At 44.8% G+C, this 24,759-nt stretch overlaps 2 protein-coding genes across 2 annotated transcripts; both read right to left on the reverse strand.

Annotated features, from left to right (window-relative positions):
- Positions 1 to 4,136: 4,136 nt before the first annotated feature.
- On the reverse strand, positions 4,137 to 5,834 carry GPRASP3 (G protein-coupled receptor associated sorting protein family member 3; the record flags this gene model as incomplete). Its single annotated transcript, XM_079727951.1, has 1 exon — positions 4,137 to 5,834. One exon carries the CDS (start codon positions 5,832 to 5,834, stop codon positions 4,137 to 4,139), a length of 1,698 nt encoding a protein of 565 aa, XP_079584077.1.
- Positions 5,835 to 21,258: 15,424 nt separating this feature from the next.
- LOC307069347 (G-protein coupled receptor-associated sorting protein 2-like) lies at positions 21,259 to 23,829 on the reverse strand (the record flags this gene model as incomplete). Its single annotated transcript, XM_079727640.1, has 1 exon — positions 21,259 to 23,829. The coding sequence occupies one exon, from the start codon at positions 23,827 to 23,829 to the stop codon at positions 21,259 to 21,261; it is 2,571 nt and encodes an 856-aa protein (XP_079583766.1).
- Between the last annotated feature and the right edge of the window lie 930 nt (positions 23,830 to 24,759).

Raw genomic sequence — 24,759 nt, forward strand, 5'->3', positions numbered from 1 at the left:
TGGTGTGTGTTCTTCCTCTCTACAACCTAACTTGTTCAAATATTGGTGGTTTTGGCTGGAGGGCATTGCCATTCATGATCTTTGACAAAGTGGTTCTATTTGAGGGCATCGCCATTCATGATCTTTGACAAAGTGGTACTATTTCAAGGAATTTGTCATACAGAAATATTCAAACAGGCATGAAGACATAAACAATGATGCATCACTTTTCACAGAAGAAAGAATATAAGAATATGCTAAAGAATAAGAATATGAAAGAATAAACTAATAAGTATGTTATATAAAAACTATAAAACGCTGCTGAGAGAAATTAAAGGAGACCTAAATAAACAGAAGATTCAATATTGTTAAGATGTTAGTTCTCCCCAAATTTATCTACTGATTCAAAGCTATCCCAATCAAAATCCCGGCTGGAGTTTTTGTAGAAATGGACAAGCTGACTCTAAAATTCATATGGAAAAGCAAGAGTAAGAATAACCCCCAAACTGAAAAATAATAGAGGACTCATGCTGCCTGATTTCAAGACATTATAAAGCTACAGTAATCAAGACAAGGTAGCACTGTAATGAAGATACACAAGTAGATCAATGGAACAGAATAAAAAGTCCAGAAACAGACCCATTACATACAGAGACAACTGATTTTTGACAAAGGTGCAAAGGCAACTCAGTGGAGAAAGAAGAGTCTTTTAAGCAAGTGATACTGTACTAACTGGATATCACTATGCCAAAATTGAGCTTCAACCTATATATAAGGTGTACCATATATAAAAAACTCAAAATGGATCATAGACCTAAATATGAAACCTAAAACTGTAAAACTTTTAGAATATAGGATACAATCTTTATGACCTTGGTTAGGCAACAATTTCTTATATTTAAAACAAAAACACAATTGGTAAAATAATTGTTCTTCATTAAAATTAAAAAGTTCTGCTTTCCAAAAGACATTTTTAAGAGAATAAAAAGACAATCCACAGACTGGGAGAAAATATTTGTAATATCTAATAATACACTTATATCCAGTATATATAAAGAACTCTTAAAAATCGACAATAAAAAGGAACCACTCAATTTAAAAAAATGGGGCAAAATATTTATACCTACTTCATCCAATATATATGGATGGCAAATATGCATATGAAAAGGTGTTCAACATCATTAGTGATTAGCAAAGTGCAAATGAGAACCACAATGAGATATGGCTAAAATTAAAAGACCAACCATACCAAGCGTTAGCAAGGATGTGGAGGAATCAGAACTCGCATGCACTGCTGTGGGAATGTAATATGGTACAACCATTTTGGAAAATGTAAAAGTTAAATGTATACCTCCCATATGACCCAGCCATCCCACTCCTAGGTAGTTATCCAAGAGAAAAGCAAATGCCCATACAAACAGTTCTACAAGAAACAGTTGTAGCAGCTTTATTTGCAGTAGCTCAAATCTGGAAAAAACCCAAATGCCCATCAACAGATGAATGGATAAACTGTGCAAACTGTGGTATAGACATATAGAATACTACTTGGCAATAAAAAGCAATGAACTATTGATACACAAAACAACATAGATGGATCTCAAATAATTATGCTGAGTGAAAGAAGCGAGATCCCCTTCCCTCCAAAAGAATATATGCTGTATGATTCCTTTTATGTAAAACTACAGAAAATGAAAATGATTCTATATTGTCAGAAAGCAGATCAGTGGTTGTTTGGGGACAAAATAGGGAGAGGTGGGAAGGAGGCATTACAAAGGGGCATGAAGAAACTTTTCAGGGTGATGGGTATGTTTGCTATCTTGATTGTGGTGATGGTTTCGTGTCTGTATACATATGTTAAAACTTACCAAACTGTATACTTTAAATATGTATGGTTTGAGGTATCTCAATTATATCTCAATAAAGCTATTAAATAAAAGCATGTGGTAGATCTGTATAATACTAAATTGGAAAGATAACTGAAAAGACAAAAAGGCAAGTTGCAGAATACTGTAGTTCTATTTCTGCAAGAGAATAAATTTATGCATATTCTTTATTAAGATGATATACAATGAAAGATTAGGGTACTATGCACCAAATGTTAACACAGGAAAAACATTAAGAGATTCAAAAATATTTGTAGAAGCCTATTTATTGATATGGAAAGATGGTCACAATATACAGTTAGTGGGAGGAAAGGCAAGTTACAAACAGTATTTACAGTATGATCTTGTTTTAATTTCTTAACTGTTTAAAAATCTCAAAGCATATAACCCAATATTTTTACACTGAAACATTCTCTTCAGCTCAGACCAGGGGTTGTAATTCCTACCCTGAGTCTATAGCTATAGCCCAAGTCCTGGGAATGCTTTCTGGACCACAGACTTCCAGGAATCACTATCTTGTAGATTGAGGCAGCAGCTCCTCTCCTAGCTCTCCTGTTTTGTGTTGATGAAGCTGCAGTTCTGGGCCTGGGCCTAAATTTCTCCAATTAAGTTTATCCTGTACAGTTTTAGCTAGTACAAATGCAGAGAGTAGGCTTGCCTACTAGTAAAAGATAGAACCGTGTATCTTTTCATATGACACACAGGAGAATAAATTATAAATGGTAAACAAATTAAGGCATAATTTTGCAAGGAAAAAAAAGCAATTATCTTTTAAACTGTAAGGTATGAAACAATGTACAGAATGATTCCAGTTCTTTATTGAAGAAGATAGGAAGGACACATAGCAAATTTCAGTTGTTTGACTCCAAATCTACATCTCATTCATTCAACAGTTTGGGGCACCTACTGTTTCCCAGACACTGCCAGTTCAAATCCATACACTCATCCCAGACTTTTCTTCTGACTCCAGCAAGGTTTAGCCAAATGCCTAATGGACATGTGCATTTAGAGGAAGTTAAGAATCGCAAGACTGGAAGGGACATTATCTACAGCAAAATTGAATCATTAAAACCACTCTGTGGGCCTCCCTGGTGGCGCAGTGGTTGAGAGTCCGCCTGCCGATGCAGGGGATACGGGTTCGTGCCCCGGTCTGGGAGGATCCCATATGCCAGGAAGTGGCTGGGCCCGTGAGCCATGGCCGCTGAGCCTGCGCATCCGGAGCCTGTGCTCCGCAACGGGAGAGGCCACAACAGTGAGAGGCCCGCATACCGCAAAAAAAAAAAAAAAAAAAAACCACTCTGTGAGCCTTGAAGGCTGCCACACAAAAAGTGGAAGAGGACTATAAGGTAGTGCAATGAGAGCGGGTTTTGGTATCAGACAAAACAGCTATGCCACACTTGCCTGCTGTGGGAATCTAGGGATAAGTATTCAACTTCCTTAACTGCCATTGGAGGCAATCCAGAACAACGAGTTATAATCATAAAAAAAAATACCAGTACATAGCTCAGAGAACCATTGTTAAGAAGAAACCTGTAAAATATAATGCCAACACAGTATGACATGAGTAGGTACTCAGGAAATGTTTCCTCCCTACATCTACCTCCTTTCTCTTCTGCAAGATGACTTGACATAAATGAAAGAGCCTAACAATATGTGTTATAAATGCAGTAGCAAAATAAAAGATGAATATTACATTTTATCTGAGATTCAGGGCCATTTGTGTGTTGTAGAATGAGTTATCTGATGCAGGTAGAATAGGGGAAAAACAGTAATTCCTTTTACATTAAACAGCCGGTAGCAACCCTGCTTTCTTTACGTATTGAGAGTGCACATTTGGCAATGAGTGTGTGTGTATACATATATGTGTGTGTGTGTTAGATATCTTTTTGTGTGTATATGCCTTGTTTCTACAACTAGATTATAAATTCAAGGATATTATCTTTTTAAATCATTTGTAGCTGCAAATGGATCTAAGCAGATACTAATGAAAAGTTAGCTTACTTATGATGCACCGATTTGCTATCTTAAATGTTAAAAAGCTCCCCATCTACACAAGAGAATAATCAACAGATGTTTTCAACTCACAATGAAATATTAATTTGATACCCCAAAATGGTAGCTCAGACCTAGACTGTCACAGGTAATATTGTGTTAAAGATGTAATTTATAACATGCACACTGTAATAACCAAAACATTATGCATGGCTCTTTGGGAACACACAGCCTGTTAGAGTTTGGAGATTGTTCAAAGGGTTCTTTTATTTCTAGCTCATTTTACATTGTTTCGATGATCACTTTAACTTCACGGAAAATGGCCATGAGTGTATTATAACTCAAATGATCAACAACTACAATTGAGCCCTTTCTGATATGCTCCTTTATGTTAATAAATATGGCCACAGCACTAACGAGATTGGCTTTTGCCTCTTTTTGGTTAAAGATGAGTTTTAATGCTGCTAATGCTTTTGTATTGATCATGTCTCTGGCTGCAGTTGGATTTTCAGACATATTCAAAAGTACTTTCAAAACAAGATTTCTGGTTTTACGATTTCCCAGGGAGAGCAAATGAAAAAGCTCTGAAAAGTAATTGGCAACAATGTGGTGATGGTTAGAATCAGTAGTCAGTTGTCCTAGTATCTTTAATCCGGATTGCTGTCCAGGTGAGTTCAAGGGAAAAGACATGGTTTCCTTACACATATGCTTAACATGTAATTCAACCTTGCGTTGTCTTTCATCCCCAGAGGGGGGATTCAGAGTAATTACAGCCTTTTTTCTCATTTCAGAGGAAGGAAAACTAAGCAAGCTTTCAATAAGTGTCACTACACCCACCTCATTAATGAACTCTTGGGCAAATGGATGAACATTAATGATCCCCATTGCAATTTGAGCTATTTTATGAATGAGAGGATCAGTAGTTGATTTAAGTAAGGTAACAAGTTTTTCAAACTCCTCAGAATCCATGTAGCATTCCATTTTGCAAGGGCAAGCAAATGGCTTAATCCCATTCACCTCCCTGATCCTGATTTGGCGTCTAATCTCCTCTATGGTCTGGATACAAGGGTCAGAACCAAATGGGTACTCTGAGATAGGCTGTGAGCTTGAGGGAGTGCTCCTAGAAGGGCATGCCGCTGTTGCCACAGGCAAAGAACAGGTATTTTCCTCAGCGGAGGCCAGGACAACATATGAAGGAGGCTTTTTCTCAAATGGGATTTGGGATCTAAAGCCTAACACTGCTGGAGTTACAGCAGGAGCTTTGGGCCAGATAGTTACCTCAGACCAGTCCTTGGGCCTATCTTTTTCATTAATTTCATCCACAGGCTGGGGCTTAATTATCCTGCTCACAGGTCTAGGGTTAGGGTCAAAACTAGTTTCATCTCCATCCCAAAACCAGCTCCCAATAACGTTCTCCTCCTCCTCCTCCTCAGCCCCTGGCCTAGCCTTGCAGTTGGCCCCAGCCACAGGCTCCAACTTCTTAGCACAGGATGGGGGACAAATATCAGCCTTACTTTCATCCTTAGCACTGAAACAATTACCAGCCTCTTCTCCATTCCAGAACCAGGAACCAACACTGGCTTCTTCCCCAGCCCAAAACCAGGTATCAATACCAGTCTTATCTTTACATGTAGACCTGGACGCAGCACTGGACTCAGCACTAGCCTCAGCCACAGAACAAAACCGAGATGCTCTAGTGGCCTCATCTTCAGCTTTGGGACTGAAATCTGCCAGAGCTCCTTCCTTCATCTCAGTAACAATCTTGTTCTTAGACGCTGTCTTCACCTCTGCCACTGCATCTTCCTGAGTCCCTGCCTTGGCTATTGCTTTGGCCTGGGTCTTGGATACAGATCTGACTATGCCAGTAGCCTCCCTCTTTGCTTCAGCTTCTACACCAGCCCTTTTTTCAGTTTTGGCCTTCTTTTTACTCTCATTCTTTCTACTCCTATTCTTTCTACTTGCATTCTTAACCCCAGCCATGGTTGAAGCCCAGTTATATAGATAGCTCTATACAGTCTTGGCTTTGGTTCTCAATATGTCCCAGGTCAGTGTCTTAATATTCTTCTACTGGGTTGAAGGTGATGATCCTCTGTCACTTCAAGGCCACCACAACCACCACTGGAGACAGGCCTGAGATGGAAGAAGAAAATGGGCTTTGAGTCTCTTCCAACTGTGCTTTTCTATGCAGAGAGCCACACAGGACATGAGAAAGTAGAGATAGATTGTGTGGTAGGAGAAGTAGAATAGTAGAAAACTCTGTTACCTCATTTTATCCCTTCCACAGTCCCACTAATGCCCAACAATGCCCTGACCAGGCACTTCCATACTCTTTTCTCTGCATCAAATAGGAACGGAGATGATGGGAAAGCTTGGTGAAAGTGAGAGAGGCTAAGGAGTGTCCAGCCCCTTTAGTATATACCACTATACTCTATAGGTCTATCTGGTAGGCCTCACACCAATCTGAACTGATCTGGTGCAATTTTCTCCTTTCTTGCTTCCAGTGTTGATAAGCCCTATAGTCGACTCACAGGCAGACCTATGGACAAAAACACAGGAGGGACTGGAATTTTAAGTACTTGGTAGACAGACATGCATTCTGGCTTCTAAACCCAATACCTGCCTTTCCAAATCTAAGGCTTTGTGAATATAATGTTTCTGGCCTCCTTGGTCCTCCTCATGGCTTCCTTCCCCACTTCCTAGGTATCTATCAATTACCCTATAGGCACAATCCTGGCTCACCCTAGCCCCATTTCCTATACATAAATGTGAGGGCAGAGGTGTATGGGAAGTTGGAAGACAATGGCTCCAAGATATGATCTGGTCTTACTTGCCAACAGCCAATTCCCATTCCCAATCAATAGGGGTGCTCACGCTCACACTCACCTTGGATCCAAATGAATAGCTTTTGTCCTCTTTCTTAATCAAATTCAAAGTGAACAGCTACCTGCAGATTTCTATAGTACTCTATAAAGGAACAAACCTATGGATAGACAAAAAGAGGAAAGAACACAAAAGAGACTGAGATGGCCCAACACCCATGACAAGTGTTACAATATATGCTTCTGTACATTCAAGGCCATGTTAAATATCCCCCACCTGTCTGCTCCTCCCAAATGATCCCCCATCCACTCCCCAGAGACCTGAAGCTTGTCTAATCACACCCCCCAACACTAAAGTCAGTCATTTTCCTAGCAGAGGCCACACCTCCTTCCTTGAACAAAAAGATGAGGTGCAAGAATGGGTAGTGGAACACAGGCAACTGTATTTAGAAGACAGGCAGTGAACATAATGGGGACTACTATTTCAATACCATCTTGCATGCCCCTACCTTCTCCCCTTCCCCACACATACATAGTCCCTATCTCATTCACCACCTATGCCAGCCAGTCCACATAGCAGGTGTCCTCAGGAGATGCTACCCGTACCACTACAGAACAGTCCACTAGCTGGAGAAGAGTCACGCCCTATAGAAAGAGAAGGGGCATTCAGCAAAACACCAAGAGAGTATGTTGACAATGGTAGAAAAGTATCAGGTTAATGAACAGATTCCCAGGATTCAGGTCCTAAAACCTCCTTTTGAAAAATCAAGGAATAAGTAAATAAATGTCTCTCATGTCTCAGAATTTCTCAGGAACTCCACAAAATCTTCTGTGGGACTGCTTCTGCACCAAAATGAGAGGGGGCTGTGAAGGGTAAATGGGGTTTGGGTTTCCAAAACCAGAAAATGAAGAACAAACTGACTTCATGCGTTCTAAATTGACCCTTCAGAAAAATTTCCTCTCTATTCTGAAGAGCCATTCCCACACCTCAACATATTAAAGTGGGCTAGGATGTTGAGAAAACAGATCCCAAATGAGAAAGATGGATTAATACATTATTTACTTACACGGATCCTTCCTGTGAAAGACTACTGACTCCTCAACCTGTCATTTGCTTGCATTTAATTGGGTCAAAGACCTAAATATGGAAGGCAACAAAACTGCTGTATTAAGAGGCACATAAACTTTTCATTTTGGTGTCTTCATAATCTACTCGCTCAGTTCCCCTTTCACTGAATGTGCCAGACCTACCACGCACACAGGACACTCTGGCATCAATGAGGCGCCTGTGGGAAGGGACAGCACCGGGCACGTGGGGTCCGACAGACCCCTTTCCAGAATCAGGACCCAGGTGGGCGGTCCCCCGCGCCCACCCGCTCGGCACCCGGCTCCGACTGCCATCCGCGGCGGCCACCCCGAAGCGCCCACCCCATCTACCCTCCGCCATTTCGCCCGCAGCAGCCTCCCCCACAGCCCTCTCCTGGCACAGGCACCGTCGACGGCGGGGCGCGGGCGCCCAGAAAGCCCTCCAGGAAGCGGCCGCACCGTTCGCCTCCCCAGGATCCGAGGGAAGCCCTGTGGCCAAGACCTCGCGCCCCGGGCCCGGTGCGCGCCGGTCGCCGCCTCCTCAGCGCCAGGGTTCCCCCGGCGATGCGCACCTCTCTCAGGGACCCGCTCCGACCCGGTTGCCTCCCCCTCGTCAGACTGCCAGGGTCCGCGGGGGCAGGGTGTGAGCCGCTCGTCGCCCCCGAGACACCCCCACTTGCCTTCGCAGGCGCAGGGTCCCGATGGTTGGCCTCCCCCTCCTGTCGCAGCTCCTCACTCGGATTTCCACCGCTCGCCGTGCGGGCAGAATGGCAAAGAGGCGTCCCGCCCCCCGCGCGGCTGCGCCAAACCCGGCAGGGGCTGCGAAGGCTGCGGCAACAACCGCTCGCGGCGAGGGTGTCGGGAAGGGGGCGGAGGGATACGGCACGAACGGGATCGACGCCCCCTCCCAGGCCCACCATAGTTCCGACCCAGAAAGGGGCGGGGCCGGGGGGTCCAGGCCTCAGGGGCGGGGCCACGCCGGTCCTCCAACGCCCCCCGTCGGGCGACCACCCTCCCCGCCCCGCACACTTCTGGCACCGCAGCGTGTAGGGCCGGCGGGCGGTGGGCAGTGGGGGCCGGGTTTGGGAGGTTAGAGAGGGGCCGCACTGGAGGTAGCAGCGGATGGATACAGAGCGTCCCGGGGTGTGTGTCTGTGTGTGTGTGTGTGTGTGTCTGTCTGTCTGTCTGTGTGTCTGTGTGTCTGTGTGTGTGTGTGTACGGGACTGCTCAGAGTCCGCACCCCTACCCTCCCGCATCGCGCCCGCCATCCTCCCTGGGCGCCAGTGGCAGAGGAGCTGTGAGGACGGCCCTCCCCGGGTCTGCTTTCCACCTTCTGGGGCCGCGGGCCGGAGGAAGGTGGGAGGCGGCGCCCGTGGAGGCCGAGCCACTGCCCCTCTTCTACAGGAAGGCAGCCCTAGATGGACCTCTGGCCTGAGGAAACAAACCACCTGTCTGCGCCAGTGTCGTCACCCTCTCTGCCACGCTGCCATTTTCTCAGTCGCAGTGGTAGCACGGTAGCACACTTTGCCATTTCGCCGCCCCTGCAGTTGCCCAGGAAAGAGGGCCTTTCCCTCTCAGGACCCGCACCGGCTCAGACAGTCCTCCCTGTCTCTCATCCCACAGCCAGGTGTCAGGCACCAGGTAGGGCCGGTCCTGGCTTCTCTCCCCGGGTTCTGTCAGGTCTTCTCTTGCAGGTGCCTCCAAGCGCTCATCATCTTTGGCAGGGTGGGAATGTGTCAGGGATTAGAACCTACTGGGATCTCACACACTTGCCATACACACTAGTTTATCTATTAGGGCTGTTAACAAATAAATCATACTTATTTTAAATTCCAAAATCTGCATTATATCTGAGCCTGGTTCAGATGACTTGTGTCCTTAAACAATGCTTTTTCTTGCCTTTATTATGTGTTATAATTTTGTGTTGAAAGCTGGATATGATGTGTTGGGTAATAGGAACTGAGTTAAATAGACCTTCAGTGAGAAGCTTTATTATTTATTTATTTATTTATTTATTTATTTATTTATTTTTGCGGTACGCGGGCCTCTCACGGGCCTCTCCCGTTGCGGGGCACAGGCTCCGGACGTTGCGGGGCACAGGCTCCGGACGCGCGGGCTCAGCGGCCATGGCTCACGGGCCCAACCGCTCTGCGGCACGTGGGATCTTCCCAGACCGGGGCACGAACCCGCGTTCCCTGCATCGGCAGGCGGACTCCCAACCACTGCGCCACCAGGAAGCCCCCAGTGAAAAGCTTTATGTTAAGCTGGTTACCAGTTGGGCTGTGTGTAATGTTTGCTGTAGCTGCAGGTGTCAGTCTTCAAATTCCTCTAGTGTCTTTATTTTTGTCTCTCCTCTTAACTTTGTGTTTCCCTAATTACATCTTGCAGAGAGAGTCTGCACCTTGCAACTCTTTCAGCTGCACTCCACTGTTACTACACTGGAGGCCTGTTAGCATGTGGAGGAGAGGAAGTGTTATATAATTTTCTGGTTAAATTCCAGTCTTTTGTGGGCCTGTCTCTAGACTGTGACCTTCACAAGTGTTTCTTTAGCATCTTTCTCCCCCTTACAGGAGAATGGAAGGCCAGAGTGTGCTGGATAGGAGGAATGCCTTTCCCTCAGCTGAGATAAGGCTCTGGGAAAGTCTTTTCTGCTGGAGAGTAGGCCTTTGTTATGGAGAAGACTTGGGGGTGTATTTCTTGAGTGTACACTTCCCCTCCCACTGCCAGAGCCCTGAGGAGATCTTTCTGGGATCTTCACTATGAGAACCTGCTGGAGTTCCTGGAGGTAAAGCCCACAACACTGCTAAGACTGCAGGTCTCTAGGGGTTTCTCACTCTCCTACTATTCCACCCTCAGTCTCCATCAATTTGTCAGAATTCCCACTTAAGTGTTCTTACCTGTTTATGTCTCTAGCAGTTTCTGCTCTATGTAACGAGATATAGGCTGTGACTCTCTGGATGTCTTTTCTCCAGTATTTGGGGTGGTCATTTGCCCTGTGACCTCAGTTCTCTGATGGGTCTAAGATAAGTCATTGATTCTCAGTTTGTTCAGCTTTTTTTCTTGTAAGTACAGGAACAATGACTTCCAAGCTCTTTACATGTCAGAACTGAAACTGGAAGTGTGTCCTATGGATTTTAACAGGATAACTAGAGACCAATGAACACAGCTTTCATCCTCTTCTTTTCAGCTGAACTTCAGATCTGGGAATAAAGTTGCCCTTGAAAACCTAGCTGCTCCATAAATATCTGCTCTTTTCCCTCCCAGGTTTAGAAAATTTACATGACTCCCTGAACCTGGCATCTCAGCCCCCAAATTCTTAACGTGGAGTGCAGATTAGAATTCAGACTTCCTGACTCAAAGTTCCTGGTGGTGAGGTCTGAGCAACTGTGACTTAACCCCAGTAGAAAAGTCATCTCTGTTACCAACACCACCACCATGAAGCGGCAGTGCACTATACTATTAGGTGCTTGCTTTGACTAGAGTTACCAGTTTCTGATCCCTGGAAGCACTTTCTAAAAGGAGGCTGCATAGTAGAGTACAGACTCTCTCCCCTGGGCTCTACTCTGGGACTTAGCCAGACTTCAGAGCCAGGCAGTCCAAAGTTTAAGTAGAGATTTTACCACTAACTGTGTCACTTTGGAAAAGGTACTTAATGTTTTTATAACTCAGTTAAGTCATCCCTCAAAGGGGATTGGTAATAACTACTTCACAGGATTCTTGTACACACTAACTGAGAAACTATCTGATATTCTGAAATATCTGCAAGTATCAGGTCTTTCTAGTTCCTCTTAAAATTGTGATCTAGTCATATTATGGGGTGGGCTGGGGAAAGCAGTAAGACTAGATGAAGTAAGTCAGAAAGAGAAAACCGAATACCGTATGCTAACACATATATATGGAATCTAAAAAAAAAAAATGGTCATGAAGAACCTAGGGCCAAGACAGGAATAAAGACGCAGACCTACTACAGAATGGACTTGAGGACATGGGGAGGGGGAAGGGTAAGCTGGGACAAAGTGAGAGAGTGGCATGGACATATATACACTACCAAATGTAAAATAGATAGCTAGTGAGAAGCAGCCGCACAGCACAGGGAGATCAGCTCGGTGCCTGGTGACCACCTAGAGGGGTGGGATGGGGAGGGTGGGAGTGAGGGAGACGCAAGAGGCAAGAGATATGGGGATATATGTATATGTATAACTGATTCACTTTGTTAGAAAGCAGAAACTAACACACCATTGTAAAGCAATTATACTCCAATAAAGATGTTAAAAAAAAAAAGAGTAGATGCGATCTCCACGGTGGCTTTTAGAGGTCATGATTGCTAAGAAATCGCCGCTGTGCTCTTTCTTACTGTAACCTTGGTGCTTTGTATACTGTGTTGCTTAACATAACCCTTTACTAAAAGAACATCACTTTTACATAAGTATGCCTCCCTCCTCCTTATAGTGATGTGCCACAGGGAGGCTGATCCAAATTCCAGAAGTGAGTCTGCTTGGTCTAAGGATAATTCATCCCCTTGGTACTCTGGTTCAGGAATGGCTAGTGATATAACTCTGCTCAATGAGACATGAAGGGAAGATTGCAGAAGGATTTCTGGGGAAAGTGTCCTCACTCATAAGACAAAGCCATCAGTAAAGGTATCTCCTTTTCTTCCTTGGAAAGTTGCTTGACTCCTTGCAGCCATCAAGTTTCCAGCCTTAGGATGAAAGTTGATATTATGAATGGCAGAAGAAAGAGATGGATAAAAGCTGAGTCCTTAGCTGAATCAAACAATCACCAAGACTTCTCTGCCTCAGTACTTCTGATCTGTGGATAATAAATTTCCTTATTAAGTTAGTTTTAGTTGAATTCCTTGTTATATGGAACAATCCTAAATGTTATGTATGCTCAGGCACAAAACAATGCTTCAGTGAGTAATAGTTCCTGACTTTTGCCTGTCAGTAAGCCCTACCTCTTAAAACCAGTGGCAGAACACGTTTCCATGTGAAAGGAAAACTGTAGATTCTGAACATCTTGCCTAATGATAGCTAGAGGTCTGAGAACTGTGATTGGCTTCCGTTTTAGATTGAAAAGGAAGGCTTCAGGCAGAAAACCTAAACCTTACTTATCTAGGGGGTTCAGAGGTACATTAAATATGTGAGCTTATAAATAAGCCTAGTTTCAATTCAGAGAGTCACTGTGTGGAAGTGCACCCATGTGAGATATCCATAGTGTAAAGATATCAGAGGTTATGTGCTTTCTATCCTGAGGACTGTACTGAGGTTGAGAAAGACAAATTCATATTGTCAACAGCCAGAAACTTTTGGTTAACTTTCCCCAGGTGCACTGTACTAAGCAACACAGGTATAGAAAGAGGTGGACATTTGGGATCTATCAAGAGCTGAGATTTTGCCAGGACAGTGGAGCCAGGCGCTAGAGGATGAGGTAGGCGAGTAGTAAAAATGATGGCCCATGATGGACCATTAAGTTGGGAAGGAAGGAAAATCTGGAGTATGCTGATTCACAGGTAGAAGGGGATAAGGGGCAGGGAGGGAGTCTAGCAACATTCAGGTTCAAGTTTCTTTATGATGAATAAAGTACTTTTCTACAAGCTGTAAGGAGGAGAAAATCTGATGATGAAGATAGTCATGGTGATGATGGCAGCTTTTAGTGATAATTAGCACTAGAAGGATATATTGGGCTGGCAAAAAAGTTTGAACGAACTTTTTGGCCAACCCAATAGATGTAGCGTAGTGGCAACACATGCCAGCTGCAGATTCAAACTACAAAGGTTTGAATCTCAGCTCCTCTGCTAATCAAATCAAGCTCTGGTAACTGAGCTTGCCAAGTTACCAGTCTGTGCCTCAGCTTCCTTATGTGTAGAACGGAGGCAATAACAGCATCTACTCTATACAGTTGTTTTGAGGATTAAATAAGTTAATATATTTAGAACCCTTAGAAGAGTGTCTGGCACTTACAAAGCACTCATTAAATCTTGATATTAACAATAAGTACAGTCACCCTTCCTTATCCTGGGTTCCGCATCCACAGATTCAACCAACCAGGAATCAAAAGTATTTGAATCAAAGAACTCCAGAAAGTTCCAGAAACCAAAACTTTATTTTATTTTATTATTTTTTGCAGTACGCGGGCCTCTCACTGTTGTGGCCTCTCCGGTTGCGGAGCACAGGCTCCGGACGCGCAGGCTCAGTGGCCATGGCTCATGGGCCCAGCCACTCCGTGGCATGTGGGATCTTCCCGGACCGGGGCATAAACCCGTGTCCCCTGCATCGGCAGGCGGACTCTCAAACACTGTGCCACCAGGGAAGCCCCTCAAAACTTTAATTTGACACACACTGGCAACTATTTATGTAGCATTGGCATTGTATTTACAACATTTACGCAGAATTTACATTGTATTAGGTATTGTAAGTAATCTAGAGATGACTTGACGTATATGGGGAGGGGACTTCCCTGGTGGTCCAGTGGTTAAGCGTCCGCCTTCCAATGCAGGGGACGTGGGTTCGATCCCTGGTTGGGGAACTAAGATCCCACATGTTACCAGTCAAATAAGCCCACGCGTCACAACCAGAGAGAAGCCCATGTGCTGCAACGAAGAGCCTGTGTGCTGCAAGGAAGACCCAGTGCAGCCAAAAAAGTGAATAAATAAAATAAAGATGTTTAAAAAATAATAATAATAAAATAAAGTATATGGGGAGATGTGCACAGGTTATGTGCAAATAATATGCCATTTTATATAAGGGACTTGAGCATCTGTGGATTTTTGTATCTCTGGATGGTCCTGGAACCAATCCCCGCTGGATACAGAAGGACGACTGTACTATGAAAAGAAGTAAAAGGCTCAGGCATTGAGGTCAGACTGACGGGGGTCTGATTCACACTTTCAGAGTCCAAGTTTCTTCCTCTATGCTTCCTGGCCCTCAACACTAGTTCTGTCTTATTCATAAAAAATGTTCCAGTGCGTGATATAAAGAAACAAATGCTAAAATAGGGGTGAATAAAATACTGTGTAAGTACATAGGATGGAGGCATTACTTCCTACCAAGGGGCAAAGAGTAAGGGTGAGAGTATCAGAAAGACTTCAAACAGGCCCTAGCATTTGAGCTGAGCCTAAAAGGATGACTGTGTTTCCTACAGGCAGAGAAAGGGCATGAGGGCATTGAAGATTGAGCCTGGGGAAATGCACAAAAGTAGTAAAGCACAGAGTATAGTTGGGTTCGGAAATAACAGATAGTCCCATGTGGCTTGAGTGCAGGCAAAGTGGAGCAGGGCTTGGACTGGGTGAGGCACGAGTGAGTGCCTCCTTAAATTGTGTCTTTATCTCATTCTAGTCCTGGCCCTGACTTGGAAGAATGTGTTGGAAATGGAGGTGGAAAGGTAGAATTGTATGGGAAAGTACAGGGCCTTGAAATCCTCCATTGGGGACCTGGTAGCATTTTATAGACGAGATCCCACTGAAGGCTGCTTTTTTGAAATTGGGGGCAGAGTAGAGGGTCAGCTGTGCTGTTAAGATACCCTTCTTTCATTCATGATTGGACAGATGACAAATTCACTCTAATTTTATCCCCAGGCAGCAACATTGTAGGTCAAATGACATCTGAACGGGCCCTGATATTTATTACATGAGATAGCCCATAATATTTATCCAGAAAGGGGGCAGAAACAAAAGGGCTATATGAGTGTTGAGGTATTTACTTCAACTACACTCCCAGGAAAAAACTGAGGGATGGTCTTGGCCCTTACAAGTGCTACTCAAGGAGTGATCAGAACAGAGCTAATCATCTTCATGCATGGACACACACACCCCACACTTACCCAGTCCTTTGGCTGAGACTGAAAAAACCCACAGGCGTGAGTTAGTTAAGCATCTGCCCTGGGATGCATGTGGGACTTAGTGGTATCTCTCCAGACTGCAGTGTGAAGTTCCCCAAATATAAATGCAGTACCCCCAACAGGAAATACAGGCTGAGGGAGCTCTGATGAGGAAAAAATACAGAGAGAACTTTAAAAATCATCTAAATTGTAGACGCATGCCACAAAAACATATGCTGCTTTTTTCACCCATAATACACTGGTAGGCTCTGCCTCCTTTATTTTAACTTGCTTATGCATGATGCATAGGATCAAAGGTCAGTTTACAGATATTAATCTAGGGGTGGCTGCTATAAATAAGGATGTGTGACACTATTATTCTGACATCAGTTCTTTGACACCAACTACCTGGAGTTAGCATCAGACTCCAGAGGTTTAAGGGTGCAGTCCCCAATAATACTGCCCCCACTTGAGATCAGATGTCAGTTGCAAGACTTGGGGGACCACCCATACTTCTGACTGACCAGTTATAAATTCAGGGGTTCCCACGACCCCCTCAGGTTTGATAATTTACTAGAACACACTAAAGGTGCTATATGTAGAATTATAGTTTTATTAGAAAGGATAGGGCTTCCCTGGTGGCACAGTGGTTGAGAGTCCGCCTGCTGATGCAGGGGACACGGATCCGTGCCCCGGTCTGGGAAGATCCCACATGCCGTGGAGCGGCTGGGCCCGTGAGCCATGGCCACTGAGCCTGCGTGTCCAGAGCCTGTGCTCCGCAACGGGAGAGGCCACAACAGTGAGAGGCCCAAGTACCACAAAAAAAAAAAAAAAAAAAAAAAGAAAGGATATACATAGGACAAGGTCTTGAAGGGTCTGAGACATACTTCCATGTCCTCTTCACATGGATTCAGGGCAACATCACCCTCCCTGGATATCAGTGTGCTCACCAACCAGGAAGAGTTTTCACTGGGGTTTCATTGCATAGGCATGACTGTTCACATGATCGAACCCCAAATCCAGCCCTCCTTCCTTCTCTGGAGCTCCTGCTGGCCTAAAGCTCCAACTCTAATCACGTGGTTGGTCCTTCTAGTGACCAGACCACATCCTCACAACCAGAAGCTAACTAGGGACCCACCACAGTCCGTTCATTAGCATAACAAAGATACTCCCAGGGCTCAAGAAATTCCAAGGTTTTTTTCAGGCCCTGTGCCAGGAACCAGGGACAAAGTTTAGATATATTCTTTCTTATACCACATGTTTGAGGTGTTTGTCAAACTCTAAGACGGCACAGACAAGACAACAAAGCTTGAGGGGAAAGGCCACAACCTAAACATTGGTCCTGATACTTATATTACCAGAATTCTGGAGAGTGGAGGGAGGAGGATAATACAAAGAAGGCAGGGGGTAAGAGAGGAGGAGGTAGTCCTAAGGCCTCAGTCTCTAATTTTACCCACATGCCCACTGCTCAATTCCAGCTTTTAAATATAAACAGGAAGGGGCTTCCCTAGTGGCGCAGTGGTTGAGAGTCCGCCTGCCGATGCAGGGGACATGGGTTCGTGCCCCAGTCCAGGAAGATCCCACATGCTGTGGAGTGGCTAGGCCCGTGAGCCATGGCCGCTGAGCCTGCATGTCCGGAGCCTGTGATCCGCAACGGGAGAGGCCACAACAATGAGAGGCCCGTGTACCGCAAAAAAAAAAAAAAAAAAAAAAAATATATATATATATATATATATATATATTTATATATATATAAACAGGAGGGCCTGAAGTATTACTGCATAGTTTCAACTCTATAGTGAGTATAAAAATAAGGATATGAGTGGGCTTAGGAAAATTCATTACTTCCTAGTGGCATTTTCTTAAACTGCCTTGGTATCCAGTGGATGCCAGGGCAGGGGGAGAGAGGTGGGTAGGGGTAGTGGGGATAATTCAGTTAGAAAGAGGACAAGGACTTACCAAAGGCTGCTACCTAGGATAAGACCAAAGGAACAAGCCCTAAGAAGTGGACAGAGAGCAAAACACAAGGAAGAGAGCAAAGTGCCTGCAGAGCGGACACATGAGACCATCCATAAAACAGTTTCCACAGGTGGTTCCCAGAAAAACCCTATTCTGAGGTCCAGCACAGTAGCAGGAGAGAGCCTGGATGGAGTATCAGCTTTTGAGTTCCTAGATGGGAGGGAGCTGCTGCCTGGAGCTCAGGTCCAGGAATCATCTTGGGAGTTGAGAAGCTTGGCAGTATCCCAAAGAGAAATCGTATGTGAAGGGCCCAAAGCATCCAGATTCCCTCCTCCTGAGTCTGTTAGCTCCCCTTCCCCAGAGCTGCCCAGATTGGGGTTCATTCCTCTCTTGCATCTCCAGGCAGCTGGAGCCTTGGATCTCACCCCTCCCCCAATTTTGGGCTGGTCTCACAGTCTGGAAAAGACAAACAGTAGAGAGTGAGTGCCAACTAGGTGGGAGGAAGGGAGTGTAGCTCACAGTTCCTATCCTCACACCTGCGTTTCCTGATCCAGGGCCACCGGTGTTCACAAATTGTCACTTCACCGTTTCCTCTCTCTGGGCTCCCCTGAAGCCAACTGCTTCCACGTGTCCACCTCTTCCACCCACACAGAGAAGTAAAGTCACGCAGTGCTGGGCGGGGAGACAGGGGTGGGGTAGGGGCTTGCAGAAGGGAACGCGAGGCTCTGAGACACTTCCTCTACCCGGATCTAGTCTCCACCACCACCTCCCACGGATGCCAATATCTGGCCTCGAGCCCACCTCCTCTAGCAGCGGTCGATGCTTCCCTCCACGTATGCCTCCCGCAGGCTGACTTCCTGCCTCTTGAGCTCCTGGGCAAAAACAGACCCCGGCTAAGACGCTGGCGATTGGCTGAGGGACTGTGTCCTCCGCCAACAAAGGCCGTAATTCTGGGCGCCTGAGGGATTACCTTTCAGGCTAGTGCAGCATGGAGAGACACCCACCCACGCACCCACCATCACGTCCTACCACTCCTCTCACAGCCGTCTGTCAAGCGTCAGGTGCAAGTCTTTCCCGTCCCTTTTCAGTGCGACACACCTCTACGCCGGTCCAAGTGAGAGTGCGGTCACGTGACCCACAGTTAGGCCCACGTGACCGCGCACTCGGCAAGTCCGCCGCAGCCCTGCAGCACGCAAGGCACAGTCTTGTGCCTCTGGGGTTGAGCTGCTTGCTAGAACAATCTGAAGCTCCTGATAGGGTGAAGATAGAGAGTTGAAAGGAAGGCTGGATTCGGAGCCAAAGCTTCCAGCCCTAAGTCTGGGCCTTGCTCTGTAGGAGCACAGGGCTGGCGAGGAACACCCCATGAGGACTTTGGAGACCTACTGACTTTCAGTATTCTGTGCAAAACTCGGGTGATGTATTAAAACACACACAGGATCTGTCTTGAAAAATATTGATAGCCAAAACAAACATTCAATCTCCAATTTCAACCACCAGGATGATCTCTGTTAGCACTTGTGGTTTGTGAATGGAAGCAAAACTGCCACTTTCCCCTACTTCCATAAACCTTGCAACCTAGAATCGGGTGCGGGGGGGAAGCTGGTTGCACTGTCAGAAACATTATACAAAAATTGGGTAAAGACAACATAGGTTACTGGATACTAGTTCAGTGCAGTGCTGGGCTTCACTTTCTGTTGATAGAGCAAGTTTTCAACCCTAAGAGACTTATGTTAACTTGTAGATATTTTGTCCAATAGCTATGGAAATGATTTATGTCCAGTGGAACAGATAATATAAATGGTTTCAATTTATCACCCTTAAGATATCAATCAGCTTTGTACTTGATCCAGCAATGTTATACTAACATTTATTTTCTATGTGTGTATGAAATTTAATATACATGTTTTCTTTATATTATATTGTGTATACACATCTCCTTCAACCATTCTCATAATCTTAGCAGTTGTGTTGAAAAAAAACTTCCATGTGTTCATTTCTAATTTACAAATCATAATTTTACCTTTTCAAAAATTAACATCCTCAGACAAAACAGAAATAACATTTCACCATGTCTAAAAATAATAAAACATATATTTCCCATAATCCTGTATTCCCTCTCCAAACCAACTCTATCCCTGACTTCCGCAATTCTTGTCTTAAGGTATGGTATGATGTTTTTACTTATTACTGTGGAAAACACACATAACACAAAGCTTACCATTTTAACCATTTTGAAGTGTACAGTTCAGTGGCATTAAGTACATGCACAATGCTGTGCAATCATTACTGCTATCTACTTCTGGAACTTTGTTGTCACTCCAAAAGGAAACGTGATGATCTTTCAAATGCAAGTCATGTAAAAAGGTTGCCATCTTTGTACAAGAGACTAGTATAAACTTAGCAACCTTGGTAATTTTACCTTTCTTTAAAACATTTCATAAGCTAATCTTTCTGAAGTCTCATTCCTTTTCAACTTTTCTCAATGAGTTTATCTCTAAAAAATTCTTTTTAACATATATTCATTTACATAACTGTATCCTTTCCAACATGTCCACCTACAACTCGAGGCACTAGATGTAAGCATATTAAAAGAAAAAATCCTTGTCTAATTAATTTTTGTATCTCCCCAATATCTGTCACTGAAAACTTTTTTAGCATAGTGTATTTTCTTCCAGATTATGGAATATATGAAGTTTCTTAGAAAGTCATATTGAAATTGCACAGAAATTGTGTCTATTTACAGTTTTTAAAATGGGATCTAATTTTCCACAAATGATGTCACAGTCTTCTCTATTACACCAGATATAAAAGCATGTGTCATTTCATGCCAATAAACAGATCATTTTTAATAGCTGCGTGGTATTTCCTTAATACTTTCCTTGGATTAGGATCACAAAGGAAAGCTTATTCCTGACTCCATTTAATTGGTGTGCTGTTCTACTCTTTCACTCTTCAGGTGGCACTGACAACACCTGTACTTTGTGTTGCAAAATGTGCAGATCTGGCCCAACTTAGTTCTCCAAAGTGGCCTCATTCCAACTGCATCCCTCACTAAACTTGTCTCACCTATTCCAGGCAGACAGGTTATATCCATACTACTGGAACAGATTTTCCAATTACACACTTTTCTTTACACCGCCACTGCTCACTTCCAAGAATGACCTAATGGGTTGTCTTATCCTACTTTTCAGTGACCAAATTTAAGTGCGCGCCTCTTCTCTGAAGCATTCCTCAAGTACCACAGCACACAGTAATCTCTTCCTTCTTAAGCTCTAGGAATGGGATTTTCCAATGAGGGTATGTATGTCATACTACTCATTGTCTATGTTTGTAACTATGCACAATGTATCTACACCTGGATTTTGAACTGAAGAAGGGTCACTTGTGCCACTTTTCACACAGAACTTTATTGAAAACACAGACTTGAATAGAGAACCATATGTTTAAACAATGAATAGCAGGGTAGGTTACACAGGCGGCTCAGTTCATTGGAAGCTCAATACTGAAAAATACAGCAACGGACAGCAAGACAAATATCAACAAAATTTTTTCAGCACTAGTAGTCATTTGGCATCCACAAAATGATCCAGCTCAAACCAAGAATTGGACAAAGTTAACATCAGCATTAAAATATAAGTTACAAAATAAAACCAGACTGAAAACCAAAGCACTACTCAGGGTTCTTTGGGAACATAAGGCTGATCAGAGGCAGGTGGTTAATCATATTAGCTTTGCTGTCCCACCTTAGGATCATTCTGATTGTCTATTTGGACTTGCAGTTCCTCAGCTAACTTCTCGAATTCATGGAATGCAGAAATAAGTGGCTCAAGACTGAAATCATCATCAATTAAGGACATTGTTCCATTTTTTATAATACTACTGATATTCTGAAACATTTTAATAACAATTTGAATGTTATCATTTGTCTCTTCTATGTTAAAGAGACCCACAAATATCGATAGAGCCTTGGCACTAAATAGTTTTTTTGCCACCATAGGATTTTCAGACAAATTCAATAACATTTTCAGAACGTGAAACTTTGTTCTTGCATTGCCTGTGGTTAATAAGGAGAGAAACCCAGACATATAATTGGCAACCAGTGTGTGATAGTCTGTAGTTGTAGTGAGGTGTCTAAGCATCCTTAATCCAAGCAGCTGCTCAGGGGAACCCACGCTATGAGCAAGGGTTTCCTCACACACTTGACATATGAATGTCTCAATCATGTTTAGATTTGGGTAAGGTGGAGCCATGTGAATCATATTTTCCAAAAAACTTGTCCTAACTCGGGAGGAGGGATAATTGAGCAAAGTTTCAATAAGTGAGACAACTCCCGAATCGCGAATGAAATCACGGGTAAACTGAGAAGCAGTCCTCATACCCATTGCAATCTTAGATATTTCATGAATGAAAGGATCTCGAATTTTGTCCATTAATAGAAGGAGTTCTTCAAACTCTTCAGGACCAATTTTAAGCTCACATTGTATGCAGCTGCAGGACCAACCCTCTGGCTCTGCACTCTCCCTGGTCCTAAGATGTTCTCGAATTTCCCTGACTGACCGGTAGGATGGGTCATACTGAAATGGGAACTCAGGGTCAGGCTGATCAGGCTGAAGCAAAGATTCCTGCTCTTCCCCTTCTGGGGTAACTTCCACATTCTTGGGCTTTCCCTCAAACATTTCAGAGTATATGGATGCTGCTTCCTCAGGAATTCTAAAGGGGCTTGGGGATGGGAAGCCAATCCCATGACAAGGACCAGGTTTGAATTCAACAGTGACCTCTTCCCAGGTTTGGGGCCTGGATGATACATTAACTGCCTCCTCAGCTGTATCTCTGAACCTGGGGCTAGCCTTGTACACAGGATGGGGATTTAAGTCAAAGCAGGCCTCATCCCTGTCCCAGAACCAGGACCCAAATATGGCCTCTTCTTCAGACTCTGGCCTGGTCTCTTCTCTGGCCACAGCACCCAAACTGGACTTTTCCTCCGCCCAGAACAAGGATCCACCAATGGCCCCCTCCTCAGCCCCTGGCTCAGATTCACAAATGGCTGAAGCCCCAGCCTCCATACTGACCTCTTTCTCTGCCCAGAACCAGGACCCAATAATGACTTCTTCCTCAAACCTGGGCTCTTGTTTGACCCTGTCACTGTTATTAACATCTTTCTGGACCCTGGGCTTCAAGACAGTATTAGACTCTTCCTTGTCTCTGGGCCTGAATCTACTATTGGCTTCTTCTCCAGGCAAAAACCAAGACTCTTTATAGTACTCGTCTTCAGACTCAGATTCAAAAAAGTCCTCTCTCTTTGTCCTGAGCTTGGACCTCATATTTGCCCCATCCCTGACTCTTGGCCTGAACAAATTATTGGTATTTTCTCCAGCCCACAAGCAGAATGGGTTGCCAGACTCTTCCTCAGACCCAGACCAGGAATCAATATAGGGTTCTTGCTTGGATCTGGGCCTGGATCTGGGATTAGGCTGATGTTTGGCCCTGTGCCTGGACCTGGTATTGGCCTCTTCCCTAGGCCATGATCTGATACTGGCCTCTTCTCCAGCCCAGAAAGAGGACATTGTAGAGGTCTCATCTGCTGACCAGAATCCAGACTCATTAGAGGCCTCCTCTCTGGCCCTGGACCTGGGATAGCACCAAGACCCCATATTAGTTTCCTCCCCTGATCCAAACCAGGGTTGGATTCCTGTCTGAACCTGCGAGCCAGGAAAGGTCTCAGTGTCTACACTGACCAGTTCCCTATCCACAGATAGGGCCATAGGTTTAGCAGCTGACCCAGACTCAGTATTGACCAGTGGCCAGGTTACTGCATTGGTCTGAGACACACCCTCTGCTTGCGACATTGCCTCAGCCCCAAACTCAGTCTGGGCCCAAGCCTGGGCTTCATCCTTGGGCCTTGCCCCAGGGATTGCCTTGGCTTCAGTCTTAGGACGTGCCCCACCTACTGCCCTGGCTTCAGTTTTGGGTCTTGCCCCTGCCATTGCCTGGGATTCAGTTTTGGGCCTTGCCCCGGCCATTGTCTGGGACTCAGCTTTGGGTCTTGCCCCAGCCATTGCCTGGGACTCTGTTTTAGGCCTTGCCCCAGTCATTGCCTTGGACTCGTTTTTGGGCCTTGCCCCAGCCATAGCCTTGGACTCAGTTTTGGGCCTTGCCCCAGGTGTGGCCTGGGTCCTAACCTTTGGTCTGACCACCATTGGGACTTCATTCTCTCTCTCAGCCCCACCTCCAACCTCTTCTCCAGGCTTCTTTTCAGGCTTGGCCTGGACACCAGGCTCAATCTCAGCCCCAGTCATAGTACAAGTTACAGAGGAGTCCTGATTAAATACCACTATCCCAGTCTCAGCCTCTACCAAAGATCTGTCACAGTTTTCTATCTTCACACTCTAATCTTTCGATGATTCAGATGATACAGCTGGAAACAAAAGTTAGAGTCGATCACCAGTCCAGCAGTCAATCAGCCTCCTTTCCAATCCCAGTCTCAGCCAATATTACAGACAGAGTGCAGAAGAAGCACAACCAAGCTGGGAGAGGATGGATGGTTCCTGGGTGGGTGTAGACTTGTTGAGGGTGGTGGTTAGCAGCAAATCCACCACCCCTAGATACGCTACTGGAGATCAATCTAGGAATCGAGAACGATGTGCGGCTTTGAGTCTCTTCCAACTGTGTCACTCCATGCAAAGACCCACACACAGAGACTGGACCTTGAATGCTTCGTGGGAGAGTTAGGCTATCAGAAAGTCTCTCTGTTATCCTCATTTCACCCCACAACCTTTATCCCCAGAGCTGTCACATTGCTTTGCTTGCTACAACACAGGTGAGAAAATGGTGGGAAAGTATCTTGGCAATGGGAGAGGCTGAGGAGCCCTCAGACCAGACCCTAATCACCCTTGGACCTGTGCTGGTCTCCTCTACCCCACCCAAAAGTTGTACCCATTCTCATACCTGCACTGTTGTGGTGCAATTTTCCTCTCCTTGCTTTGTTCCAGTGGTATTAAGCCTTAAGCAAACACCAGGCCATCCTATGGATGAGTAAACATACAGGAGAAATGAAGTCTGAGTGCTTGGTTGACAGGCAGATACCCTGATCCCTGATGCAAATATCTCTTTCTGTTTAAGTGTCTAATTTGTCTGATGTTTCCTGTCCCTTGATTCCTGCTCTCAGGTCTTCTTCGCCCATTCACAGCCCAATCCACACCTACCCCAATAGTCCTAATACTCCTGCA

This window comes from Hyperoodon ampullatus (genome assembly GCF_949752795.1).
Source record: "Hyperoodon ampullatus genome assembly, chromosome: X".
Taxonomy (NCBI): domain Eukaryota; kingdom Metazoa; phylum Chordata; class Mammalia; order Artiodactyla; family Ziphiidae; genus Hyperoodon; species Hyperoodon ampullatus.